The sequence below is a fragment of the Aspergillus homomorphus genome (genome assembly GCF_003184865.1).
Source record: "Aspergillus homomorphus CBS 101889 unplaced genomic scaffold BO97scaffold_4, whole genome shotgun sequence".
NCBI lineage: Eukaryota > Fungi > Ascomycota > Eurotiomycetes > Eurotiales > Aspergillaceae > Aspergillus > Aspergillus homomorphus.
Window position 1 is genome coordinate 696302 of NW_020291890.1, and position 24482 is coordinate 720783.

The 24482-nt window shown below is 52.2% G+C and overlaps 11 protein-coding genes across 11 annotated transcripts; 3 read left to right on the plus strand and 8 right to left on the minus strand.

The window, feature by feature from the left end:
- Positions 1–141: 141 nt before the first annotated feature.
- Positions 142–930, minus strand: BO97DRAFT_337343 (uncharacterized protein; the record flags this gene model as incomplete). The annotated part of the gene is made up of 2 exons (XM_025691491.1): positions 142–521; positions 621–930. 2 exons carry the CDS (start codon positions 928–930, stop codon positions 142–144), a joined length of 690 nt encoding a protein of 229 aa, XP_025555123.1.
- Positions 931–3029: 2099 nt separating this feature from the next.
- BO97DRAFT_178102 (uncharacterized protein) lies at positions 3030–4256 on the minus strand. Its single transcript, XM_025690353.1, has 2 exons — positions 3890–4256; positions 3030–3688 (listed from the first exon to the last, which is right to left on the minus strand). The coding sequence occupies exons 1-2, from the start codon at positions 3990–3992 to the stop codon at positions 3084–3086; spliced, it is 708 nt and encodes a 235-aa protein (XP_025555124.1). The 5' UTR covers positions 3993–4256; the 3' UTR covers positions 3030–3083.
- Positions 4257–5041: 785 nt separating this feature from the next.
- On the minus strand, positions 5042–6912 carry BO97DRAFT_403161 (mannose-6-phosphate isomerase, class I). The gene is made up of 4 exons (XM_025694671.1): positions 6505–6912; positions 6346–6447; positions 6148–6291; positions 5042–6086 (listed from the first exon to the last, which is right to left on the minus strand). The coding sequence occupies exons 1-4, from the start codon at positions 6541–6543 to the stop codon at positions 5145–5147; spliced, it is 1227 nt and encodes a 408-aa protein (XP_025555125.1). The 5' UTR covers positions 6544–6912; the 3' UTR covers positions 5042–5144.
- Positions 6411–7054, plus strand: BO97DRAFT_178347 (uncharacterized protein). The gene has a single exon (XM_025690356.1). It carries the CDS (start codon positions 6596–6598, stop codon positions 6932–6934), a length of 339 nt encoding a protein of 112 aa, XP_025555126.1. The 5' UTR covers positions 6411–6595; the 3' UTR covers positions 6935–7054.
- Positions 6859–8092, minus strand: BO97DRAFT_178325 (uncharacterized protein). The gene has a single exon (XM_025690355.1). The coding sequence runs from the start codon at positions 8011–8013 to the stop codon at positions 7174–7176; it is 840 nt and encodes a 279-aa protein (XP_025555127.1). The 5' UTR covers positions 8014–8092; the 3' UTR covers positions 6859–7173.
- BO97DRAFT_178324 (uncharacterized protein) lies at positions 8093–8549 on the minus strand. The gene has a single exon (XM_025690354.1). The coding sequence runs from the start codon at positions 8401–8403 to the stop codon at positions 8173–8175; it is 231 nt and encodes a 76-aa protein (XP_025555128.1). The 5' UTR covers positions 8404–8549; the 3' UTR covers positions 8093–8172.
- A 700-nt stretch (positions 8550–9249) lies between these two features.
- On the minus strand, positions 9250–11985 carry BO97DRAFT_403163 (putative Patatin family phospholipase). Its single transcript, XM_025694672.1, has 3 exons — positions 11593–11985; positions 10696–11540; positions 9250–10631 (listed from the first exon to the last, which is right to left on the minus strand). Exons 1-3 carry the CDS (start codon positions 11869–11871, stop codon positions 9392–9394), a joined length of 2364 nt encoding a protein of 787 aa, XP_025555129.1. The 5' UTR covers positions 11872–11985; the 3' UTR covers positions 9250–9391.
- Positions 11986–13018: 1033 nt separating this feature from the next.
- BO97DRAFT_383874 (uncharacterized protein) lies at positions 13019–14745 on the minus strand. Its single transcript, XM_025693391.1, has 2 exons — positions 14356–14745; positions 13019–14238 (listed from the first exon to the last, which is right to left on the minus strand). The coding sequence occupies exons 1-2, from the start codon at positions 14601–14603 to the stop codon at positions 13497–13499; spliced, it is 990 nt and encodes a 329-aa protein (XP_025555130.1). The 5' UTR covers positions 14604–14745; the 3' UTR covers positions 13019–13496.
- Positions 14746–15222: 477 nt separating this feature from the next.
- BO97DRAFT_403164 (uncharacterized protein) lies at positions 15223–16908 on the minus strand. The gene has a single exon (XM_025694673.1). The coding sequence runs from the start codon at positions 16766–16768 to the stop codon at positions 15380–15382; it is 1389 nt and encodes a 462-aa protein (XP_025555131.1). The 5' UTR covers positions 16769–16908; the 3' UTR covers positions 15223–15379.
- Positions 16909–17043: 135 nt separating this feature from the next.
- BO97DRAFT_475560 (proteasome regulatory particle base subunit RPN2) lies at positions 17044–21045 on the plus strand. Its single transcript, XM_025700418.1, has 5 exons — positions 17044–17434; positions 17551–17720; positions 17785–18308; positions 18368–20605; positions 20657–21045. Exons 1-5 carry the CDS (start codon positions 17295–17297, stop codon positions 20960–20962), a joined length of 3378 nt encoding a protein of 1125 aa, XP_025555132.1. The 5' UTR covers positions 17044–17294; the 3' UTR covers positions 20963–21045.
- Positions 21046–21494: 449 nt separating this feature from the next.
- BO97DRAFT_475561 (putative acyl-CoA dehydrogenase) lies at positions 21495–24024 on the plus strand. Its single transcript, XM_025700419.1, has 5 exons — positions 21495–22099; positions 22163–22174; positions 22240–22514; positions 22593–23334; positions 23399–24024. The coding sequence occupies exons 1-5, from the start codon at positions 21985–21987 to the stop codon at positions 23890–23892; spliced, it is 1638 nt and encodes a 545-aa protein (XP_025555133.1). The 5' UTR covers positions 21495–21984; the 3' UTR covers positions 23893–24024.
- Positions 24025–24482: the final 458 nt, after the last annotated feature.

Genomic DNA, 24482 nt, shown 5'->3' on the forward strand with positions numbered 1-24482 from the left:
AAAAAAAAAAAAAAAAAAAAAAAAAAAAAAAAACAAATCAACAAAAAAGAATCACAAACTGCCACTCAGCCAAAGCAACCCAAATGCAGAAGTCAAAACAGCCACCCAATGTACCTGCCAAGAGCTCTCCCCACACACTGTCTACCCATAGAGTTCATCGTACGAGGGAACCATCTCTTGTGCTCGTAGAGGCTCCTGCTTAGAACGTCGACTAGCTCTCCGCTCTGCCAGCGTAGAGGATGAAGGAATAATGCCCGGAATTCGGTGGTCCTCTGAGGGATTCGAGGGTACGGAGGAAGTATAGCTGTTATGTCTCGAACCGACCGTCCCTGGCATCGACACCGGAGAATCCGCCACACAGCCCTGAGCACTACATCCGCGCATACGCGACGTGACCGACAATGGAGGCGATTTGGATGCTCGCGAGTAGAGCTCAGCATCATCGTACGGATTGGGTCGACCGGATGAGGGCTGATGTCGTCCGCTCAATACATTAAGCGGCGGTGGAGCGGCTGCTCCTTCTGCCTCCTCCATCGAACCGTCATCGGAGCATGAATGGTACCACGCATTGTGTGGATGAACAGACGTCGTTTCATACGGATGCTGCTTCTTCCTCGTACGGCTTCCCACCCGTGCATCGTAGTGCCCTGTAGGAATCGTCATGGCCGAATCGACAGACTGCGCTCGCGCGTCTCTGCTGGTCCCCTGGATAGAAGCCCCTATACGAGGCGAACTTGCGCACCGACTGGACTCAGCGGAGTTCTGTCGATGTTCGTGCTCTCCATCAGACGTGCGAACGCCTGCACTCGCCTGATCCCACTGATTCCAAGAGCCTCCGTTGGGATAGGTGATAGATACGTCGCCCCATCGTGAGTGCAATTCCGAAGATAGCTTTCGCTTCCGTCGCAGTTTCTGCATGAGGTTCGTCATAATCGCAAAAGGACCTTTCATAGAATGAAGCCTGGGAAGGCTGAGATGGGATTAGCATCAACAGCTGAGCCACGGATGATTGAAGGATTTGAGAGCCAAGGAATGAAGAGCCGAGACAACCACGGTACCTTTCAACGGAGGGGGGCACCACGGCGTGTTGCCGGTCCCTTCTTCTTTTACCCCAAGATTCCTCCCACCTACGATGCACTTCTGAAGCTGTCGCAAAGGGGAAGGTAAACGAAGGAGCAAAGCCCATCGAGCGGCGCTGCAGGCTTCGAGACCAGTCTCTATCGACCCAGGACACTCTAATCGGTGACAGAAGGACCACGCCAACCGAAGGGCTCATGCATATCGCTCAAAATGTTGATAGATGAGGGTCCTTGTCTCAGGGACCGATAATTGGGTTTCCTTCAGGGAAGTCCTTCAGGAACGGCAGGCAGTCATCCTTGGTCTGGCGAGTCAGTGACGGTCGCACGGGGTGGTAACGCATTCACGACCCGACAGTATGGTTCACCCACCATCATCGCGGTCATTTCGTCGTGCTGGATGGGGGGAAACATCGGGTGAGGGCCAATTCTACCCGATCAAAGATCGCTCTTATGGAAGCGGCACGGAGGCTGGCCACAACTACTGGTCACAAACGAGCGTTGGTAACAGGGAATAGAACCGGTCCGCGTACCTGCCAGGCAGGGGCGCAGTAGTCACTCGCGCGGAGGTGGACGCGGCGCAGTCAACTTGCTTTTGCAGCTTGCTAGCTGGGCACAGCTGCTGGGATGGCGGACGGAAATGCGCCTAGTCATTGGCCATCATCCTTGGCATGGCGCGTCCAGCGGTCTCGGCATCAATCAGCATTGGCAGACTGGGAAATATCCTTGTTGGAGCTAGCAGGCAAGTAGTCGCAATTTGAGACATTCCGTGGATCAGGCCGATGAGGCGAGAAGAGTCATCGGTGGTGATAGCTGAAGGCGTCGCAACAGCGGATGGAGCGACACGATCTTTGGACATCTCACTGGTCAGCAGGCAATCATGGAGAATTCAGTAATTCGGCCGGGTGTCAGCAACGATTCGCCTATTCGTCCACGAGGCCAGGGTCTGGCGACAAGAAAGAGGGGAAACCGCAACGGACAAGCACTGGTTTGATCGTCGCGGCTGGACCCGAACCACCCGCGGAGCTTATCTACGCGCCTGAATGGGTCCCCTCAAGCAGGTGAGGAGTCATTGTCACATTTCCTCGTCACCCCGCAGCTGGTCGGCTCCGAGACATCTTCCTTCGTTCTCTAGCTGCAGCGCAGCGGTCACGTCCAAACAAGAGCGGAAATTTTTCTGAGTTACCAGGCTGTAGGGCCGGGCCATCGACCTAAGCGCTTTCTCCTTTAGGTTAATGCACCCAGCTTGGGTACTGGGACGATTCCGTTAGGGTCATATCCGTCGTCCGTCGGCTCGCAAACGAAATGGCGTGTCGCAGTAGTTGTTGCCGAGTACATGCAACGCATCCCAACTTGTACGGGGTCTGAGGTATGACCTGTTTGCTCCGGTGATTTAGCCGCCAGTCCTAACCTGTACCGGTAGATAGATGGACAATGTCCAGTACATGTACCATGCGAACTGAGGTGATCTGTCGTGCGGGGAAGGGGTGTGAGAGACTGCTCATGATGGGAAGGAACAGCGAGAGGGGAGGAAGGACCAAAGGGAGTTTGACAAAGTACTGACCTTGAGTGAGTGACAGCCGCGCAGGGGTTACCTGCCTCGGATTAGCTCTCGTAACAGCTTCTGCCAGCGAGCGCTCTGAGTTGGGGCCAATGGCCTTGGTGAACAGTGAAGCTCAAGTGCTTTGGCGTAGAATACCCAACCGCGAGCGGATATGGCTCTTCCCTGTAGCTGGCGTGTCTTTTCGTTCATTCCGTCCATTTTTTCGCCGCGTAATCATCATCGACATCATAAGCGTAAGCATCAACATCATAAACATAAACCTTATCGTCATCATGAATCTAAGCCAGCTTTGCCTTTCTTGCATACGGTCAATGATACCTGACCACAGGGCCTGACCAGATCGTCGCAAAACCGAACGTTTTCCAGTGACAAGACAAGGCATGTGAAAAATCAATCTATAAGCGAGCGACATCAAGGAGACAACGAAATACTTCCCTCCACCATCAGCGAAGATCAGTCACCAGCCTCGATAGCACAGGCTTGGGTCGTCTAGGCGTCTGTACGCTGGTGTCTGGGTTAGAAGAAGAGAGAGACGAAACCTCATTCAGATCGCGCATGGGTCCTATCGTGGGAGAAGGTTGAAAAGAGAATCTCGGAGTAACGAACGAGTCACGCTGAGCCATGATAGGAGCGGGGGGACTCAACACAAACGACGACGGTCTTTCGTCCTGCTGAACCAGAGCAGGATTATATGGGATAGCCAACCCAAGAGGAGCAGTATCGACTCTATGATATCGAGATGGATCATAGGCCGGCAACGGTTGGTAGGCGGGCGGTGGATCGCGAAGGAGGTCTTCAACCGGACTGTGATAATGAGCCGAGAGCCGTGACATCGGTTGGGTTGGAGGAGGAAGATCAGCAAGGCTTGTGATCTCTCTCACTGTCACTCCTCCTCCGGGCTGCTGTTCCTTCTGGTTGGCCTCGAGGTCGCGCAGGGTGGGATAGTATCCCAAGGCAAAGGAGAGGTGATGGTCGATGAGGAATTGACGGTCTTCGCGACGTTGCATGGCACGTTTCTTGTGGCAGAGGTAGGCAAAGATGCCGATGACTGTTGGAGTTGGAGAGAAGAAATTGGGCTGGTCAGTCTTTGGTCTTCCTTCTTCGTTCTTTGCTCAGGCACCGCATCCATTTCCCACCGGCTGGGCCCAACCCTTCCTTTCTCTTTCGGGTTCAAGATGCAATACTCCACACATGACAAGATATGGTCAATCAGGATAAATAAGGGAAGAATTGAAAAGTCAAGGCTCACCCGCCAGCAGTACCATACTCCCAATGACCACTCCAATGATCATCGCATCCATACTGGACGAGGAGAGTCCCGTCGACCGACCCTCGAGAATTTGTGTCTGCATCTTCGTGTCTGCTGCCTGTTGTCTGTTGTCTGTTGTCTGTTGTCTGTTGTCTGTTGTCTGTTGTCTGTTGTCTGTTGTCTGTTGTATCTCTGTCCGTCCGTCTACTCAGTCCGTCCGACCGACCAACCAACCAGACATCCAATGAAACAGAATCAGGACCTGCGTCTCGTCCACTTGGTCTCACTATAAGAAACCTCAGACGACCACAACAGAACAGGCACACGCACACACTGACACACAAACAATACACAAAACGAGCAATCGAAACAGCAAGCCGGCAACCAACGCAAGCAGACGGAAGGCAAGACAGGGCAGAACCAAGCAAAGAGGAAACAAAAACTCCCCGACCTGTCAAACGCGACGACCCGCCACCCCGATCTTAAAAGAAGAGAGGGCCACTCGAGCGTCAAAGCTTCTCTGCCCAGCGTTCTCGGTCGGTCCCTGGTCGCAAGAGCTATTTTAATCTCAACCGACGTGGTGATGATGATGGGAGTGGTTGGTTCCTGCCGCCCTGCATGAGTTGCCTGCCCTACACATCCTGCATTGCTGCTGCTGCTGCTGCTGCTGCTAACTTTACCTCATGAATCCTGTCACCCGCGTTTGTTGACTTTCTCGAATACCGCATAGTATCAAAGCGGGTCTCTTTGGGTCGGGGAGGTTTAAAAATAGAATAGAAGTGGAAGATAAAGACCAAGATTACTGCCAGAGGGCGGGGGAGAAGGAAATCCATTGGATATCGAGGGTCGATCCCCATGTCTGAGCGCTTGTGGTTGTTCGTATCGGCCGGCGGCTATTTGTCTGTCGGTACTGGGGTTTTGCGGTTTGCGGACCAAAATAGAATCAAGATATCCGTCTGCAGGGCTAGTGCGCTTGATCTATATTTATCTGGCTTGGATATAGATAGACTGGCACATAGTAATAGTAACAGGTATTATGCAAGAATGTACTTACTTGCTGCGAGGTTTTGGTGGGCAGTCGAAGTCTGCATCGGTCGACTATTTGGCATGTCTCGAGAATAGGTAGTATATTCTATTTTGTGTTGAAGGGGTATTATACAGCAACTTATCCCACACATGAACTTCATGATCGCTGGCATAATCTCGACACAACCATACGCTTAACTGCCGCTCAGTTTTTCAGATTTAGACCGCTTCACTCTGCATATGGACGATACACCGCGAGCCCCTTCTCCGTGCTCAGGTCCAAGGCCACCCCGGCCCCGATGAAGTAAGTATAACCCTCTCGCAAATCAAACGTCTCGCCGTCACCACCCGCCACGCTCATTTTCCCACTACCCTTAGTCACGATCATCAGACTGGGACCTCCAATCGCCTTGTATGTCTCCTTCTCGCCGGCTCCCAGACTGGTGCCGAGGACGTTGAACTCACTGAAGGGCGGGGCATAGACTTCCGTCTTATAGTGCTCGCCCTTGTCGCTCTTGCGACGCGGCAACATCGCCTCGTCCGGACCGTGCGGCTGGAACGACAGCGCCCGCGTGAAGAGATCGACGCTGTCCTTCTCCGCCTTGGGGCAGAAGCCCGTGCTGATCACGTTGTCCGAACGGGCCATGCACTCCATGATATCGCCGTGCAGATACGCGTGGATGCTATCCGCCGGGACACAGACGGCCTCGCCGGGCCCGAGCGTCATGTAGTTCATGAGGAGCACCGCGACCAAGCTTCCGTTGTCGGTTTCCGAGTACTGCTTGCTTAACCGGTCGAGCAGACCAGGGATATACCGCTGGTTGGGCCCGAACTGCGACTCGGGGATTTCTTGGAGCTCCTTGATGGTCTCGGCGACAATGGCCGGGGGCAACGTCAAGAGAATCCGACAAATCTCGCGGAGCAGCTCGTCGTCAAGGCCGGACTTTTGTCCCGGAGGCACGAATTGGTCGAGCGGCTTGACTTTCATGAGCTGTTCAATCTCGGCCAGGGGCTTGAAGCCCGCAAAGAGCTCGAACTTTGACAAGGCGATGGCAATCTCCGGCTTGTGGTTTGGGTCCGCGAACTTGCCCGGATCCGTCTGGTGGAGCTTCTCTGATAGAGTCTTGTCGGGGTGTAACTGCAGAGGCAGCGCCTTGGAGAAAGATAGAATCTGCTTTGGGTCAGGCTCGTTGTTCTGGGGAGATAAGAGATATCGGGACTCTGTCTCATACCTTGGGTAGGAAAGGAACCTCAGGTCCCCATTTGTCCAACGCGGACTTGCCCACAACCTCTCGGTTTTCTTTCAGGTAGTCGCTCAGCAGCTGTCCCGTGGACAAGATCTTGGAGGGAACGGTGGGATATGTGCCCATCCACATCTGTAGACTGTCAATCGCTGCAGCTTTAATGGCATTAACATCGTTTCAACTCACCTCGGAATAGGTCTTGGAATCATCAACTTCTCCGGCTCCAGGCGTTTTAGACCACAGCACTCCCGCCAGGGAATCCTTTCCCTTCTTACCCCATGGGTCGTTCTGGCGGCTAATCAGCACGTGTAGACAAGACGAAAACAACTATGCCATTTGTCATACCTTCACACCACATAACAACTGAACTACGGAGTCTGGCATTCTGAATTTGGCGTAGTATGTATGAATTGGGCTCGATCACAAGTCGAGATAGATGGCATTCCCAAAGAAAAAGACTTTTTCACAGGAGCATTTTAAGCCACTCCCTGCAACAACTTCTGCTTATCAGATGCAGCTTCAAAGTGCGCTCAACATGGCGTCATGCACTGGGGAGAAGACTTGGTTCGAGCCTTCTGTTTCATGGCGTCATGCCCTAATCATTGTCGGAGTATTTTCAGGTACAACGATAAGCACTCACACCACAATGACAGCTCTCAAGCCGAAGAAGAGAGACAAGCACAGAAGGGGTGAGAACCCGCCAATTGGGGAAGGTTGCTGTGAGCCCCGTCAGGTTGACGTCAGTCAAGTCGCCCGAGGGTCTATTAGTAATTGAACCGCCATGAATAATCAATGTCCCAACTAGTTATATCGATCATGTAAAGGCAAGGCAATGATAACAATATATGATTTGATTATACTAGTAAGTTGCTACCGCATTTCCCCGGATGTTTAGGAGTGAAATCGATTTAGCCACCAACGCCATGCCAAGAACAATGCTATGCAATAATCATTTAGTCTGGTTCTTTAGGCCGTCACGGCATGATCGACGTAAAATGCAATGCTGAGATTTCATTATTCGTACAGCTGGTCTGGATCAGGCACCATGGCTGTAGTCATGTATTTTCCGAGTCGGGTCGCCCTTTTCTCTGTCGACAGCTTGCTACCCCTTTCAACCGAGGCGCAGGCGCGTCGGCTACTGCTCGCCTCGCTTCGGCGCGGACAGGCCAAGGATCGGGACTGTCTGTTGTGGCGATGCTCCTCCTCGCTCAATTCGTCACTGAATGCATCCTGGATATGGGCATGACGGCCGCGAGGTCTTGATCGCCGTTCCGCGAGATCCTCATCAGAGTGACTGTAGGAACTCTCGCGGCGGCTAGACTGTGGCTGTGGTGATATAGCTCTAAGCTCTTCCGTAAATTGCACCCCAGCAGGGATGTATCTAAAGCGCGGAGAACGGGGCTCCAAATAGGCTGTCTTTTCGGCAATTTCGGTGAGGTAGTCCTGCTGGATTGGCTTGTAGGCGAACTGAGACCGTCTGCGTTCGGCTTTCGTGGTAGGTTGTTGGTCGTTTTCCCTCGGGTAGTCGGTTGAGTTCTTGGGTAGCGGATTGAGACGCACAGACAGTCGACGAGGGTTCAGCGCTTTGACGGACAATAAGCTGGGCCTGGCGGTGTGATGATCAGGCTGTGTCAAAGGGGCCGTCTCGTCATCGTGGCCACGACGAGAGCTGGAAGGCACAAAGCCCGGGCCGTAGGCCGCCCTTCGGAGCGACGACTGATGAGGAATCTCGTATTGATTCCATGAACCGGTTGTTGGAACCGTGATGCCTACATCACCCCATCGCTCATGCAGCGGCGCGTGAGACTCGTGTTTTCGAAAACGGCCCAGAGGCCCTTTCACGGCGCTTGCCATAACGAATGCGTTGGAAAAATTGGAAATCGGTAGGGAGATGAATGGAAACCAACAAAAGCATAGACGGAGATATCTCAACGGGCAGAACAAGGACAAAGGAGAACCCGCATGATAGGGTGCGAAGGAAGCACGCCCACGAGAGAAGAGTTTCTGCGGGGATCAACTAGCACCAGTGTTGTAGTTGGTGATGGCTGTCGGCTGACACTGGACAAAACAACTGAAGTCTGGGCCGGCGCTTGCAGAAACAACAAAGTACACAGGGCTGAAGAAAGTGAGGATAACCCAATCGGATCTCCTTTCCAGGGACTTCCCAAGAGCACAGACCCAAAGAAGGCTGAAGAGTGAATCCTCTATGACCACGGGAGATGGACGGTATAAAAGCTTAACCATGGGCAAGCAGCCGGTTGGAATGGATCGCTAATTGTGTCATGATGTTTGAAGGTCAGGGTAAACAGGAGACACAGGGTACTGCATGATGCAACTGCAATGTAGTGTATGTTTCCAACATTAGAAGCAGACCAGATGGAGATGAGTTGGGGAAGGATAGAATAGCCGCCGGGGAAAGTGGAGGAGGGGAAGACAGCCTACCCAGTAGAGTATAGTCATAAAGATCAGTGCGGGATGAGCCGGTGGGTTGATTGGCTTGATAGGACGAACAAACCGCCTGAGGGACAATCCACGATTTAATTGCATATTTCTATATTAAGACCTGGGCCAGGATGTCCCTAATTAGTAGCACTGCAGTTGCTGTGGTCTGGATTCCGGACATTTTATTGGACCATTGGACCGCCAGGAAGTCAGCGATGCGCCCTGGATGGTGAATTAATTCCGTTCTCCATGCATTTAAGCGATTCGCGTAGGTAGGTAAGTACTACCACCATGAATGAGTACAGCATCGTACCTCGTTCAGGCCAATCACAGAGACTTCTCACGCGCCCGCGAGGATGTTTCTATTTTAGTTTCAGTCATCGTTGGCCCGGTCCATCGTGCATCATGCATGTCATTACAACCTGTCTACGTAGTCAATTTCAGTTGAGATCAATGTCGTGTCAGAAAGCAATGAAGCTCCCACTATCATATGCAATTCTATGACTAGTGCTTTCTAGATGAGGCCTGTCCAATAGTTGGCCATCGTAAACGCCCAAATTCTTTATCAGAGCCGCCCATGCACCCCAAACTATGCTTACTTTAAAGCACAATAAATGAAAGCGTGCACGCAGCGTGTATCATGGTCAGGGGGAAATGTAGGTCGGCCCAAGGTTGCCGATACTATGCAATCACAAAAAAAAAGATTTTTGGAAAGGGGAAAAACAGCAAGAAGCAATATTGAGGATTGTGGAGTGTATCTAGGACATGTTAATTGTCTGTACGCTGCCATTCATATTCGAGAGGACCTAGAGGTTTTGACATGGGAAGTCGGCGTCATTCGTAGCAGGGAGCCGGAAGGAGATAACGACATCTCGTGCATCCCACAGGATGCATATTCCGGCGAACGAACGGCAAGCCCGTAAAGCGGTGATCGTACAGAGTTGCCAGACGAGGACGAAGAACCAGGCGTCGACTGTGGAGATTGCGAACCACTCTTGGAGGAAGCCATCCAGGAATATGGGTGGTCCTGAGAGCATGGCTCCCAGAATTGCCACGGTTTGCTCACCTGGGGCTGTTCGGAGTATGAAGCCATTGTTTCTTCCCCGCTATCAGATTCCGTGGAATGAGAGTCCTCGCCAGCATGGGGAGATATTCCATGGTGGGCTTCCGTGCGTTGGTGGAGACGGCGATCTCGGGCCGCTGAGGTTATAAAATCCATGCTCTGCGATTGATCTGACCCGTACACGCTTCGAGATCTCTGTAATTGTGGTACGATTTGATTGCTGGTATGATGCTTGATGGGCCTCCTTCGCTCCAACTCATGGTTATACGAACTCCGTCGGTTGAGCATCCGTCCACGGCCTCCAGTGCTATCTAGCGATCCGATCGAGTGGCTGAGGAAACCCTCGGGCATGACTCTGACCTTGGCAGGACAAAATGTCACTCGTGCTCGCATCTTCTGCACCGCCATGTCCAAGGCCAATTCTATGGCGCAATGGTTTCGAATGCGCCCGAGCTTAGGCCATGTTGCACGCTCCCCACTCAGGCATGCTTGAAGCATGAACTCTGTGTTCGGATTTTTCAGCATCACAGGGAAATTGCTATACAATATCTCAGGGTAGATATTGATATCGCCAGAATACTTCTGGTTCACTATTGACATAGTCTTTGTCAAGGAGGTCGGACAGATCCCCATGTCTGAGAGAACTGTCAGGCGGTACATGATCTCATCTTTGGCCAGATGAGTGGCGGTATGAAGCCACTTGGAGGCAGTGAAGGGCGTTTGCTCGTGCTGATCCGGACCATCATCCCTCGGCAGAAATGGGACGACATGAGGATTAACCTGCGAAACAATGAAGTGGTTGACGTTGAACATTTCCGCGAGTCGGCTAATCGGCAGATCGCCATCTACCGAGCCATCGATGTACTGTTTGTGCAAGTCGTGCCAGGGCGTTGGCTCTCCCGTTCGTGGATCTTTGGCCATGAGCTCCGATGGTGAAAAGACCACGGGCACTGAACAGGAAACAGCACTGCGGACGTCAGTATTGAAATCCGTGTGAAGGTGGGAATGTGGAAAACAAGGAGATATCTTACACAGCGGACCAAATCAACACGTTTGGTGCAGTGATGTAGTTCAACAACTTGGGAAGTTCATAGATCCCCGCGCTAGAGACGCAGATGTTGAGAATTCGCCGCGTCCTATTGTACGCTTCTTGAAACGTTATATCGCCAAGCCAGTTCCTCATGATTCTAGCCAGATGAGAGATATCCAGAAATGACCCATATTTCAGGAACCGCGCTGTCTTGTGTAATATGTTGTCTGTTTCGCTTTCGGGACCAAAGACAGCAAAATCACCGTACGCAAAGGACTCAAGAAGAGCCGGAAGCTCGTCCTCAGACCGCGTACAGAATACTGCACACACGATGCTGCCTGCTGACGCACCTGAAATGATTCGAGGTAAGAGATTTGCCTCCCAGAGAGCTTTGAGTACGCCGATGTGATTCATGCCGAAAGTCGCTCCACCCGAGAACAGCAACGCGCTGCGTCCGAACGCTTGCCTCGCTGCGAGCAGTTGGTCGAGGATGTATTTAGTTTCTAGGCCATCGCACCGATTTTGTCCCGATAACTCGACCAGCGAAGATATCGTATTCAGAGCAGTGGTGATGTATTCGTCTATCAAGTTTTTCGTGCCCAGGTGGGAATACCGGTAAAGTGAGGCATTACTCATGTTTCCCAAGTCGCGGCTGAAAGATGTGCGAATCAGATACAACATCCTGCTGACATCGCAACTGACCCGGGCGTCCTCCAGTTGCTTGAGACGCTCTTGAACCAGACGGACGTCGTAGTCAGGTGACTCGAGGGTTTGTTTCCAAACCGTGTGCTCTTCCAATTCGTCTAATTCGCTGGCACAATTCCGCCATTCTTCATACGTCACAGCCTGCGCGAAGGTGTTAGATCTTGGTCCAGTGGTTCTCCCGGCTGTGACTCACATTTCGCTTTTTCAGGTAAAGAACTTGCTTCCGGTCTTGCATGTCAATGCGCGACTTGCGCTGCTCGGCGGTCAGACCATCTATCTGGTAATTCAGGGTATCCCCAGCCCACAACAAAGAGCTCTTGACAAAGGACGACAGGGACGGAACAGAGATGGACTTGAAGAGAGACCGCCGGGACCCGCCAGCCGCATCTCGGGTCGCGGCTTCGGTTGGGCGTCGCTTGGATTTACTATTGCACTGGGTGCGCACGACGGTAGGATCGTGGAGTATTGACATGACAGGCTTGGCCCTGCATCAGTCTGATCTCTGAGACAAGGCGCATGCAAAATAAGCTTAAGAAAGGGGATCCGCTGGCTCGAGAAAGCAAGAACTGAAGATGGTGGGCTGGACACAACGGGGGAAGGATGATGTAATGTGGTTAGGCAGAAGAAGGAACAAGAGAGTAGTTTTCAGCAGTCAGCGGTGGGGGTGGGGTGTAGAATTATATCAGGATGAGTGTATGGCAATAGTTCGTCAAGTTTGAGGATGAATGGATGGATGGATGGATTAAGTTGTTGTTAGGCACATAGACTAGTATGAGTAGTCAGTATGACTTGAGTCGACTGGAGCCCCGGTAACAAGACCGACCGGGGGGTTTCCTGGGGTGCAGTTCCATTCAACTCTTTGCAATGGCTCAGTCAGCAGTTGCAGACCCGGGGTTAATTCTCAACCTAACGTCACGAGGCCGTTCGGCTGCTGCCGATCCTCCCTTCTCGTCTCACCCCTCTCTCTCTTTAACTAATTATTCCTTTCTTCTCCCCCTCCTTCGCGGGGAGGAAAGGAAAATCCTTAGGCTGAGTAGAAAAGAGAACTGCCTAGAGGGGTAACTGCCTAATGTTCCATGCTCCATCAGCTCAACTTATCCAAATGGAATAATATCCCTCACATCGGGTCAGGTGCAGATGAACGAACCTGCTGAATACCTACCATTCAACCACTTAACTTTAACCAGATTCGCCTGAAATGCGCCTCGATGCCATCATGCACCACTCATCCACTATTGCCCCCCGTCAGCCCGTCATTCCAAAGCACGGAGTCTCTGTCAGCAATTTCGACCATTCGTCACACCTCCCCCCGAATCTGGCCCAACACTCTAGGTTTATCTGTCCGGCCTGATCCTGTAAAGCCAGTCCTAGCAATTGCTGATCTCATTTTCCCCACATTTGGATTGTTTTCCATAGTTGACTAGGATAATAGATTACCCCAGACGCACAATTCTTGCTCGAAGGCGAAGAACGTAGAGAACCAACAGACCAGAAAGAAAGTTCTAGGTGCAGGGGTGAGGTAACCCTTGCTTGTTTAGCAAACGCGTGCAACTAGATCCGCGTCGGGTGCAGTTCCAGGTGCGATCTTGCATGGAGGGGTGCGACCGTGGATGGTGCGCATCGGAAGTCCAAGGGTCCAATAGCAAGGGCTCCTTGTGCCAGCTACTGACAAGTACGGATAATCTGACAGGGAGAAGTTGGCTTAGCAGGCTGGGATTGCCATGCGTCATTGGTGCCGTGACCGAATATTCTATCAGCTGGTTGAGTGTGGTAAGAAGAATATCCTCCAAGCCGGCCACAGCACACACTCTTCTCTCCCTCTCTATAATATTGAGGTACAGTCGAGAGGGTTCTTAAGGTCGAACTATGCTTCCGTAATCGTTCGGATTTTTGGTCGGCCTGGTCATGCGTGCGAACCAGTTTCACATGCTACCTATCATGGTCAGGTCTCTAGCCCGCATGTGAAAGTGGCTCTCTCTTTTTGTTGACAGTATTCTCTTCTCTTAGGATCAATGCGCCGATAACCCCTTAGGGATATGATCTAGAATTGCTCGTTATTGTGATGAAACGCGCATAGTTCAGGCCATGGCGCGTAGGTCAACGCAACTGACAGAGCCAGTTCCTGATAGCGTCTCTTGCCTGAGATCGGACACCATCTTCCCTCCAGAAGTGCCCTGCTCTATCAATTTCGGCCGACTGAAACCTACTTAACGGAGTCTGACTGAGCTCTTTTGACCAGTTCTGCAATTTATGTACCGACGTGAATGTATCCTGGGTTCCGTAGAGCGCAAGAGTATCATGCGCGCATACCTGGTCGGCTGGCTTGGGACAAGGAATCGACCTCCTATTACTCGGCTCATACACTCCAATATCAAGCGACGGTTTGACGAATATTGTCAGCAATTGATTAATCGGAGGTAAAATGGGCGAGATGAGTAAATAAGCGATAGTGGTTCTTTGAATCGCGTCTGCAGCTTGCTTCATCTCCTGGAACGTGGCGCTTGGTTTTTCGAGGACATCCTTGTCTTCCTCCAAGCAGTAGACGAGGTCTTGAGAGATTTGGTAGATCTCATGCATGGGGGTACCATGGTTACTTTTCCTCACAACCTCCGCAACCAGATCTAGATGCGGAAGAGACGAGGCAATCATTGACCCATACGAGTAACCGCCTAGAATGAGCTGCACAGCATCGGGACCATCTCCGCCAACTCGCGATGACGTAGATCGGGGGTTTCTCATGCGATGCAAGTAGAGTAGCATGAATTCGTAGAAAGAGGCGTAATCGGCCAGTTCAGGCCTGCCTGTCCAACTTGTCCGTCCTTCTGAGCCACCAGCGCCACTGCAGCACATATTAGTTTAGGGTGACTAAGAGTTTTCAAATATCAAGCATCAAACGCATGGATGAGAGACGGCTCCGACATCATGCCCTAGCAAGACAAGGATTGGCGATGCTTACCGAAAATTGAAGGTGCCTACCACACACCCGGCTCGGAGAAGCTCCTCTGCCACAAAACCGACGACCGGATCATCATAACATCCTCCGAGAGGAGCGTATGGATGTGCAACGATCGCGCCTCGTATCTGCTGACATGACTTGTAACTCGTATGCAACCGCCCCTGTGGATGGTATATGCGGCATTCGAGCCTAATCCCATCATGGAGGGAGGGAATGGTGAAGGTGTGTGTTGCAGCGGGGGGGTGCATTATCAGAGGTGGGTTTGAAGTCACTATCAGCACATATATGTTCTTTACATATCACTGAGGTGGGGTGGATGTGGAAATGGTCTAGAAGTCTTTTCTGCGTTAAACAGAGGGGGGACTAGACAAGGTATTTGGCTAAAATTGGATCACCGGGCAAGTGGATGGGAAAGAATGAGGGATGTACAAAGTAGCTCGAGTGGGACGCCGCTCGGGTCCAAGCGTTTCTAGGCGATGGATGGCCGCTGCGCCGCTGTTTGTACTGTACAGCATGCGATCATGCAGAGTCCGATGACACACCTTGATGGAGGAATTCAATGTATATCCTACTGCCCCGGAGTGTCATAAGGCCACGCGCATCAAAGCTTCTGGCAATGATAAGGTGTCTGCATCTCTATTCGCCCTGTCTATCTATATATCAGCCACTATGACCGATACCACCCCTGAGAAGCCAAATATTGGGTTATGCAGAGCCCTTTCTTTGTTACCATGGTATTTTGAGAATTCTGGGCAGTGTAACTCTTTAGATGTAATTTGTTCCCAGCGGCTTTGAGCAACTGGTTGTCGCAACGCTTGCTGTCCCAGTTGCTGAATGTCGTTGGAGTAGACTGTCACAAAAATATACCTCCGTTCTACCGCTACATTGATTCTGGAGAAGAAACATGTTCCGAGGCCCAGAGGGCTCGAATGAATGGGCTGAAAAACCGAAAGCGTTAAGAGAGTACAGGCTACAAGAAGGATATAGTGTTTTCGACGAAGATCACACAGGTGCTGGAAGTAGATCACGACTCTGGGAGCAGCCAGGCAGGATCGGGTTCATCATCCTCATCCTCCGACCTAGAAACTGCACCATGAGAGTGTTCTTCTGTATCCCTCAACAGGTCAGCCGGGGGCTCGGGATTGTCCACCGCGAGCGGATCAGCATGGACATCGTGTTCATCATCAATAGCGGAGTGTCCATTTCGAGCTCGCCCGTCCACAGTCCTCCTCGGGACATCGGCGTCGGAAACATTGAACAGATCCATCAGGAGTAGACGTGCCTCATGCAGAGCCTGGAGCTCTGCAGAAATGCAACAGACGAGTAGCTTCCAGTTCTTACTCTCCGCAAGTTCTAATTTGTATTCTACGCGCTCCGATGTGTGTCCCAGATCCTCCAGCACATCCCGGGCAATATCATCCTCCGGTGTATTCTGCAAAGGGTCGGTCGGGCTCTGACGTTGTGACTGCTTTTGCATGTAGCGCCGCATTTTCGACTTCAGCCGCTTCTCGTAACCGGTGACTTCCCCAACTACTTGCTTCCAAACTCCGCCACCTGCTTCAAGCGCTTCAATCTCTGCCTTCACTTCGCCCTCCCGATGGCGCAGGTCCGCTTGCTCCTTGGTCCAGTGTTCCTGTGCCAGAGCGAGAGTTCGTCGTTTGGGGTTTAAGGAGAAAAACGTAGCGTCACCCGACTTGGTCGGCAAGGGCCTTACAGGCGGATCCTGGAGGTATTTCCGAACGCTCGACTCCAAAAGAGACAAAGAGGCTTTATAAGAGGATAGCGTGGATTCCACCGAGTTCTCCATGTGGGATAATTCTCGGATGACATGCTGTTGTCGAGCTTTCATCTGCGACAATCTAGTCTCCATTTCATGGATGTCTTCCTCCAGCCTGTAACTCTCCTCTCTTAGCTCCCTGGTCCGCTGGCCCTCCTTGTTCTCCTGAATTGTCGAGATTGCGTCCTCCAAACCAGCGCGCTTGGTGTTGAACCCATCGATATCCTGCAGTGCATTGTGCCGTTCGTCGACCTGGGCGATCAGTAGCTCATGCTCTTCCTCTCGTAGCTTCAGCAGGTCGTAAATGGAGTTGAAGATTCCCTCTCTAGCCGCACGAAGACCAATCTTTTCAGGAAGAGGCTGTCTCACTGGGACTGTAGAGGGCCCACCCTTGACACTTCCCAGCGCCGAAGTTGGAGTATGGCTTCCACTAGTGGAGGGTGTAGCATTGGACTGTGGGCCCGCCAGACCGGCCTGAAGGCCCTCGCTTTGAGCATCGATGAGATCCTGCAGCTTGCGCTCGATCTGTTTGGCTTGTCGGTCAATATAAACGAGAGAATCCTGGTGGTAGGTGGAAGCTCCGGTCGGCACAGGCAGTAGCTGGCCGCCCTTGTTTGGTGCGAATATTGCCGACATCTCGGAGTGACGACGTTGGGATGAGGTGGGAATGAGTGGATAATGGGAGAGTAAGGATGTCGCTACCCGCGCAATGTGCAGTGCAGGAGAATAAATCAATTCAATTACAGCATTTTCATACACGACCTGGCATGAAAAAGAGAAAGAAAGCGCACTCCTTGGAGGGTCTGCTGCAGATGTCGCATGCCATCACCGAGCCACGTGACATTTATAGGGCGGCCGGCAGAAACCAGAGCCACCATTCGATAGCTTCCCTCCGCCCCATTGACGTGTGCCTCGCTGCTGGAAAGGAAGCTTCCTGATCACTCCGAGCTTGTCTCTTCTCACTATCCACCACCACGTCTCTCTTCCTTGCTTCATCCATCTCGTTTCAACTTGTACATTGCGTCTTTTGATTTTCAGTAATCCCGTAACCCGCAGACTGGGTTCGATCGACTCAACAACCTCACGGCTCATTCGAAGCTGTCGCCTCATCCTCTAGCGACGGCGCTGCCCTCTTTCATCAATCCAGACCCTCCCTTCAGACATGGTTGGACTTGCTTCCGCCGCCGGCCTCGTCGGCTTTCTCTCTGAGTCGGACCCCGAGTTGAGAGTCTTTGCCTTGAAGACCCTTGACTCCCAGATCGACCTCCTTTGGACAGAAGTCGTGGACGCCGTACCTCAAATGTGCGTTTGTCATCCTGGTTGTCTGTTTTCGATCTACCACCCTCATGCTTCTGATTCCTTCTCGAATTCGATCCTGAAACGCTTTATGTTAATCGGATGCTGACTTCATGGTTCAGAGAGGCGCTCTATGAAGATGAGTCCTTTCCGGAACGCGAGCTTGCCGCCCTAGTCGCCGCCAAGGTTTATTATCACCTTCAGGAATACAACGAAAGCATGGTGTTTGCACTTGGGGCCGGAAAGCTCTTCAAGTTGGACAGCGGTGGCGAATTCGAGGAAACAATCATTGGTAAGCCTTCTAGCTGATTGATCCACGGCAAATTGGCTAGACCTCTAACCGTGGGATGTTCCAGCTAAATGTGTTGACACCTTCGTCTCACTTTCCGCCGCCCAGCGGCCTGCGGCTGGTGATCAACCCGCGAACCTGAACACCTCATTCCCGACATCCGGTGAAGGCGCCACAAGCACCTCCGCCAGCCTGACATCCCCGATCACACCTTTCTCACAATCGGCTTTGCCATCCAAGTCCCTCTTATCCAGACAAGAAGTGCCCGGAGTGGATGCGGCCTATCCCGGTGGCGATGACGCGAGCGTCAAGCAGGTCGAGACACCCCTGGTTCTGAAGCGGGGAGTTCAAGGTCAATTGCAATCAGTCATCGATCGCTTGTTCGAACAATGCTTCACCCAAAAACGGTACCGTCAAGTTATTGGAATCGCCATCGAAGCCAAGAACCTCGATGTCCTCCGGAAAACCATCATCAGGGCTAGTGAGGATGAGAAGAAGCAGAACGGCGAATCGCGACGGAGTGAAGAGCTAATGGAGTACGTTCTGGATATCTGTATGGGAATTGTGCAGGAGCGTGGCTTCCGCAATGACGTATGTTATACTATCCTATCGGCTCTCCCTTGCACTGGCGCTAATGTCCATCTCCCAAGATTCTCAAACTTATCCTCGAACTCCTCAACGAAATCCCCGCACCCGACTATTTCTCGATCGCCAAGTGTGTAGTGTATCTCAATGAACACTCAATGGCGTCGGCCATTCTTCGCCAACTGGTTGACAAGGGTGACGCACGATCGCTCGCCGTTGCCTACCAGATTTCCTTTGATCTTTACGACAATGGTACACAGGAATTCCTCCAGAGAGTTCGCAGCGAAATTGCCGAACCCCTCCAGGTCAATGAGGAGTCCGAGTCGAAGGCGGAAGAGGAACCCAAGGAATCGGATCCTTTGTTGGACAACCAATCCAGGTCGATCGGAGACAATAACGGGCAGACTAAGATGACTTCCGAGGCGCGGTCGGCTTACAAGAATGTTCTTGCCATTATCGACGGCAGAAAGTCCATTCAGTTGAATCTGGAGTTCCTATATCGCAACAACAAGGCCGATATCGCAATCTTGAACAAGGTTCGGGACAGCCTGGAGGCTCGGAACTCTATTTTCCACACTGCTGTCACCCTTTCGAACGCTTTTATGCACGCCGGTACCACGCACGACAAGTTCTTCCGAGACAACTTGGAATGGTTGGGCAAAGCTGTTAACTGGTCTAAGTTCACCGCTACCGCGGCACTTGGTGTTATCCACCGTGGTAATTTGACCCAGGGTGAGAAGCTTCTGCAGCCATATCTGCCTCGAGAGCATATCGCTGGTGTGGGAGGCTCTGGGTCTGTCTACAGCCAAGGAGGTTCCTTGTATGCCCTGGGATTGATCTATGCCAACCATGGTGGCATGGCTGTGGACCTTATTCGTGACCACTTCAAGAAAGCTACCGAGGAGGTTGTTCAACACGGTGGTGCCTTGGGTCTCGGTGTTGCGGGCATGGCGTCTGGCAATGAGTCTATTTACGAGGATTTGCGGAATGTACTCTACACCGACTCTGCGCTCAATGGTGAGGCCGTCGGCCTTGCCATGGGCCTGGTTATGCTGGGCACTGGTAACATGAGAGTCCTCGAGGACATGATTCAATACGCCCACGACACACAACACGAAAAGATTGTTCGTGGTTTGGCCATCGGTATGGCTTTAATCATGTACGGACGTCAAGAGGCCGCGGACGAGTTGATCAATGGTCTCTTGGGTGATCCCGATCCTACCCTCCGTTATGGTGGTATTATGACGATTGCTCTTGCGTACTGTGGTAGCAGCAGCAACAAGGCCGTCCGAAAGCTTCTTCACGTTGCTGTCAGCGATGTTAACGACGATGTTCGCCGCATCGCTGTTCTGAGCTTGGGCTTCATCCTGTTCCGCAAGCACCAGAGTGTGCCTCGTATGGTGGAATTGCTGTCTGAGTCCTATAACCCTCACGTTCGTTACGGAGCTGCAATGGCACTGGGTATCTCTTGTGCTGGTACCGGCTTGGACGAAGCTATCGACTTGCTCGAACCTATGCTTAAGGACTCAACCGATTTTGTCAGGCAGGGTGCTTTGATTGCTCTGGCCATGGTCTTGGTGCAACAGAACGAAGCCATGAACCCCCGCGTCAGTACGCTCCGCAAGACCATGATGAAGATGATTGGAGACCGTCACGAAGATGCCATGGCCAAGTTTGGGTGCGCCGTTGCTCTGGGTATTATCGATGCCGGTGGGCGCAACTGCACTATTAGCCTCCAAACTCAGACGGGCAACCTCAACATGCCCGGAATTGTTGGTGCTGCTGTGTTTACTCAGTACTGGTACTGGTTCCCCCTCACTCACTTCCTGTCGCTCAGCTTCACTCCGACCGCAGTGATTGGCGTGGATGATGAGTTGGAAGTTCCATTGTTCAAGTTCCACAGCAACACGAGGCCCAGCCTCTTCGATTACCCTCCTGAGCAACAGGTCAAGACGGAGGAGGCGCCCGAGAAGATTAAGACTGCCGTCCTCTCGACCACTGCACAGGCCAAGCGCCGTGCTCAGCGCCGGGAGAAGCAGCAACGCCGGGAGAGTATGGACATTGATCAGACCCCTACCACACCTAAGGTCTCTGAACCTCTGGCAGACAGGATGGAAATGGATGAGAGCACCGCCAAGGGTGAAGACGAGGCCAAGGATGGAGAGAAGGACGGCGGTGAAGGTCAGAAGAAGAAGGTCGAGCGAGAGAAGGTTGGCTACGAGTTGGACAACATGTCCCGTGTCCTCCCAGCTCAGCTGAAATATCTTACCTTCCCCGACCCGCGCTATGAGCCCGTCAAACGGGTATGTATACATCTCCCCTTTTTATGAGGACCAAAGCTAATATGGTAACAGCCTACCGGTGGTGTAGTTGTTGTGTTGGACAAGACCCCCGAAGAGCCTCGCGAGACGATTGAGATGAAAGCTAGCAAGGAGGTTAAACAGGCAGCAGCAGCAGAGACGCTGCAAGACCGGTTACAGGCAGCGATGGGTGCGGCAGGTCTCCAGACTCCCCAACGTGGTGGCCGGGGGCTGGGTGCTGAGACTGGCGCCTTAGCCGCCGCCGGCGTATTGACTGCGGTGGATGAAGATGAAGAGGATGGCGAAGAAGCACCGGTTCCGAACGAGTTCGAATACGAGAGCGACGAAGCGGAAGAGTAAAGCTTTCGGCCGCATTGATAGATCTCTTTGGCTGGCTGTATTTCTAGGTTAATTATGGAATTTATGCCCTATGTGAATTTATTCAACATTTTTGCCTTATTAGGACGATTGTAGTGTTAGGTGTGGGATCACAGATTCATGCCCTTGCTACGTGTGCAATGCAATTATGAAGGAAGTATAACTTATTATCCCAGCATGACCCTTTGCTGACAATTTACCCCTGGCTGATAGGTGTCTCTTCCGCCAACTTCGTCCTGTTCACATGTTACATGGGTAGAATTTAGGATCATGCATGATCTCACCTCATCCGAACCACTGGCCTGGGGCTGCAATGTGCTCTGCCTGCCTCGGCTTTTGCTCCGTGCAGTTAAGGCTCCACACGTGCCACAAGCACGGGGGGAGCCAATCGGACGAAGGACAAACCATCATATCCCGGCCTGGCCGAGGCGTGCGGTCCACGTGAGCTGCCTCTTTACATGCAGAAGCAGGCAGTGATGAAGTCAGACCGTCAGGCATGTGAAAGCCGTTTCTCTTCCCATTCACAATCCATGATTAGTTCTCCTCCTCCCACTTTGTAACTACTCCGAGAGCTGTTCTCCGCTGCCGATCGGGACTCTGTCTCATTGTATCCACTGCACTATACATTCTCATTGATTGGACTTACCCGGGGAAACCGTTTCATTGAGGGCCGCTGTCAGGGAGAGGCCTCCGTGACCCAAAGCTGAGCCAGCCCGCACCCTGCTTTTGTGCTCTCTGCTGACCCTCTTATATTGGACCCGCTTCTTCTTCTTCTTCTTCTTCTTCTTCCTCCCTCCTTTCTTTCTCTCCTACCCCAGATCTCTTTCCCTCCCTTTTTTTGCGGCCCATTCCTTTCTCTTGTCTTACCGTCTTACCCCGGATTTCGACCCCACTGTCGCCCCCTGTGAAACGCAGTGCGACCCGGGAGCACCGCATCTACACCTACTTATACCTACCTACGGAATCCTACATATATTTGTTTCTTCCTCTAATCATCGTACAGAATGGCCAAGACATTTTCCAAAGACGACGTAGCTTCGCACAGCAAACCGGACAACTTGTGGGTGGTGATCGATGAGGATGTGTATGACCTGACCAAGTTCCAGGAGGACCACCCGGGTAAGCTTCACTTGCAGATCTCAAGACTTGATTTGGGACTAACGTGTTTGCGTCACCCTCTAGGCGGCAAGAAAAGTATGTCTTCATCAGTGGATAGCCGAGCCCTCTTGAGGCGTAAGCAACTAACCACCACATCCTAGTCCTGCAACGAGTGGCCGGTAAAGACGCATCGAAGCAATTCTGGAAGTACCATAATGAGGGAATCTTGAAGAAGTACAAGGGCCAGCTTCAAATCGGATCCTTGGATACGAAGAAGGCGGCCGCACCGGCGCCAGCACCAGAATCTGCTCCGGCCAAGCAACAGGCATCAAAGACTCCAGTGGGGCCCGTTGATGTGGTCTCTGCGAAGTCGCTAGAAGCTCAGGAGCCTTTCGGCGACCTCATCCCCTTTGCGGACCCGGCTTGGTATCATGGGGTAAGTATCAGCAGATCCCGAGTCCATTCAAGCATAGGAAGGTGGAACAGCAGACTGACGTTCCCTGTTGGGGTCTAGTACCACTCGCCCTACTTCAACAAGACGCATGCCGCCCTTCGCGAGGAGGTTCGGCAGTGGGTGGACACGGAGATTGAGCCCAACGTGACGGAATGGGATGAAAGCAAGAACGTCCCCGAACGCATCTACAAACAGATGGGCGAGCGGGGATATCTGGCCGGCTTGCTGGGAATGAAGTACCCGGTTCAGTATACCTCTAAGCGGGTGCAATCCGTTGCCCCGGAAAACTGGGACCTGTTCCATGAGATGCTTCTCACCGATGAACTGTCTCGCTCTGGTAGCGGTGGTTTCGTATGGAATTTGATCGGTGGCTTTGGAATCGGATGCCCCCCCTTGGTCAAGTTCGGAAAGAAGCCTCTGGTTGAGAGGATTCTGCCGGGTATCTTGGCTGGTGACAAGCGGATATGTTTGGCTATCACGGAGCCCGATGCGGGTAGTGATGTCGCCAACCTCACTTGTGAGGCCAAGCTGACGCCCGATGGGAAGCACTACATCGTGAACGGCGAGAAGAAGTGGATCACCAACGGTATCTGGAGCGACTACTTCACCACTGCAGTTCGCACCGGCGGCCCTGGCATGAACGGCATCAGCGTGCTGCTCATCGAGAGGGAGCAGGGTGGTGTTAGTACTCGACGCATGGATTGCCAGGGTGTCTGGAGCAGTGGCACCACGTATATCACGTTTGAGGATGTGAAGGTGCCGGTGGAGAACCTCATTGGCAAGGAGAACCAAGGCTTCAAGGGTACGTTATCATCCATCAGATACCTACTATGCTCCTTTGTTGCAGAACCTAATACTGCGCGCAGTGATCATGACCAACTTTAACCACGAGCGCATTGGCATTGTCATCCAGTGCGTGCGGTTCGCTCGTGTCTGTTATGAGGAGTCGATGAAGTATGCACACAAGCGCAAGACCTTCGGTAAGAAGCTCATTGACCACCCGGTCATCCGAATGAAGTTGGCGCACATGGCTCGTCAGATTGAGGCGACGTACAATTGGCTTGAGAACATCATCTATCAATGCCAATCAATGGACGAGACGGAAGCGATGCTCAAACTGGGAGGCGCTATTGCTGGGTTAAAAGCGCAGGCCACGACTACGTACGAATTCTGTGCGCGCGAGGCCAGCCAGATCTTTGGCGGTCTCAGCTACAGCCGAGGTGGCCAGGGTGGCAAGGTTGAGCGACTCTACCGTGACGTTCGGGCCTATGCTATCCCTGGTGGTAGCGAAGAGATCATGTTGGATCTCAGCATGCGCCAGAGTCTGCGGGTGCATCAGCTGTTTGGGCTGAAGTTGTGAAGTTATAGGGCCGGCATGATGCCAAGTATAAGAATCTGCAGGGGTATTGAGGGTTCCAATATCAACCAGTCTGTAGTATAACAATCAGGATTGAATCCAGAGGTATGAACGCGTTAGTATATTGCAAGCACTATGATGTTTGAGCTGTCCTGGACATGTTGTTCCAGTCTTTTTTGCAAGGCTTGGTGATAAAGCCGCCAAGAAGTGCCGAAGATCCCTCTTGACAAAGGCTCAGAGAGCATGCTGAATCCTGAATGGTAAAATTCATGCAATCACCCAGTAGAAGTGAAATGCCACGAAGATACAATGAAAGAAACATAATCGCCAATCCGAGAAGGAAGAGCGAGCAGTGAGTGAAAGAAGAAGGCGGTCCGGCGGAGCGGAGGAACCCAAAGTGTCATTTGCCCGCATCAATCGTTCATTCAATGGGATCTTCCATCTTTCTTTCTCTCCGCCTCCATCTGAACTATAATTGCTTTGCCTCCTTCTGTGTCCTGTTCTAATCCAGTAGCTGTGCCATATCAGCCAGTCAGCGACACTACGATCTTAGCTTGATCACATTTCTCCCCCTGCTCAGCTTCCCCGCTCAA

Coding starts and splice junctions, on each gene's coding strand:
- BO97DRAFT_178324 (XM_025690354.1), bottom strand. CDS start 8,403: ATGGTTAAGCTTTTATACCGTCCATCTCCCGTGGTCATAGAGGATTCA.
- BO97DRAFT_383874 (XM_025693391.1), bottom strand. CDS start 14,603: ATGCACCCCCCCGCTGCAACACACACCTTCACCATTCCCTCCCTCCAT. Junction 14,239..14,355: donor GTAGGCACCTTCAATTTTCG/GTAAGCATCGCC, acceptor TATGTGCTGCAG/TGGCGCTGGTGGCTCAGAAG.
- BO97DRAFT_475561 (XM_025700419.1), top strand. CDS start 21,985: ATGGCCAAGACATTTTCCAAAGACGACGTAGCTTCGCACAGCAAACCG. Junction 22,515..22,592: donor ACCCGGCTTGGTATCATGGG/GTAAGTATCAGC, acceptor GTTGGGGTCTAG/TACCACTCGCCCTACTTCAA. Junction 23,335..23,398: donor GGAGAACCAAGGCTTCAAGG/GTACGTTATCAT, acceptor TACTGCGCGCAG/TGATCATGACCAACTTTAAC.
- BO97DRAFT_403161 (XM_025694671.1), bottom strand. CDS start 6,543: ATGCCAGACTCCGTAGTTCAGTTGTTATGTGGTGTGAAG. Junction 6,292..6,345: donor ATTCCAAGACCTATTCCGAG/GTGAGTTGAAAC, acceptor GACAGTCTACAG/ATGTGGATGGGCACATATCC. Junction 6,087..6,147: donor AGGTTCCTTTCCTACCCAAG/GTATGAGACAGA, acceptor GACCCAAAGCAG/ATTCTATCTTTCTCCAAGGC.
- BO97DRAFT_475560 (XM_025700418.1), top strand. CDS start 17,295: ATGGTTGGACTTGCTTCCGCCGCCGGCCTCGTCGGCTTTCTCTCTGAG. Junction 17,435..17,550: donor GTGGACGCCGTACCTCAAAT/GTGCGTTTGTCA, acceptor TTCATGGTTCAG/AGAGGCGCTCTATGAAGATG. Junction 20,606..20,656: donor GCTATGAGCCCGTCAAACGG/GTATGTATACAT, acceptor ATATGGTAACAG/CCTACCGGTGGTGTAGTTGT.
- BO97DRAFT_403164 (XM_025694673.1), bottom strand. CDS start 16,768: ATGTCGGCAATATTCGCACCAAACAAGGGCGGCCAGCTACTGCCTGTG.
- BO97DRAFT_178347 (XM_025690356.1), top strand. CDS start 6,596: ATGGCATTCCCAAAGAAAAAGACTTTTTCACAGGAGCATTTTAAGCCA.
- BO97DRAFT_403163 (XM_025694672.1), bottom strand. CDS start 11,871: ATGTCAATACTCCACGATCCTACCGTCGTGCGCACCCAGTGCAATAGT. Junction 11,541..11,592: donor TTTACCTGAAAAAGCGAAAT/GTGAGTCACAGC, acceptor ACCTTCGCGCAG/GCTGTGACGTATGAAGAATG. Junction 10,632..10,695: donor GTGTTGATTTGGTCCGCTGT/GTAAGATATCTC, acceptor TGACGTCCGCAG/TGCTGTTTCCTGTTCAGTGC.
- BO97DRAFT_178325 (XM_025690355.1), bottom strand. CDS start 8,013: ATGGCAAGCGCCGTGAAAGGGCCTCTGGGCCGTTTTCGAAAACACGAG.
- BO97DRAFT_178102 (XM_025690353.1), bottom strand. CDS start 3,992: ATGCAGACACAAATTCTCGAGGGTCGGTCGACGGGACTCTCCTCGTCC. Junction 3,689..3,889: donor GAGTATGGTACTGCTGGCGG/GTGAGCCTTGAC, acceptor CAACTCCAACAG/TCATCGGCATCTTTGCCTAC.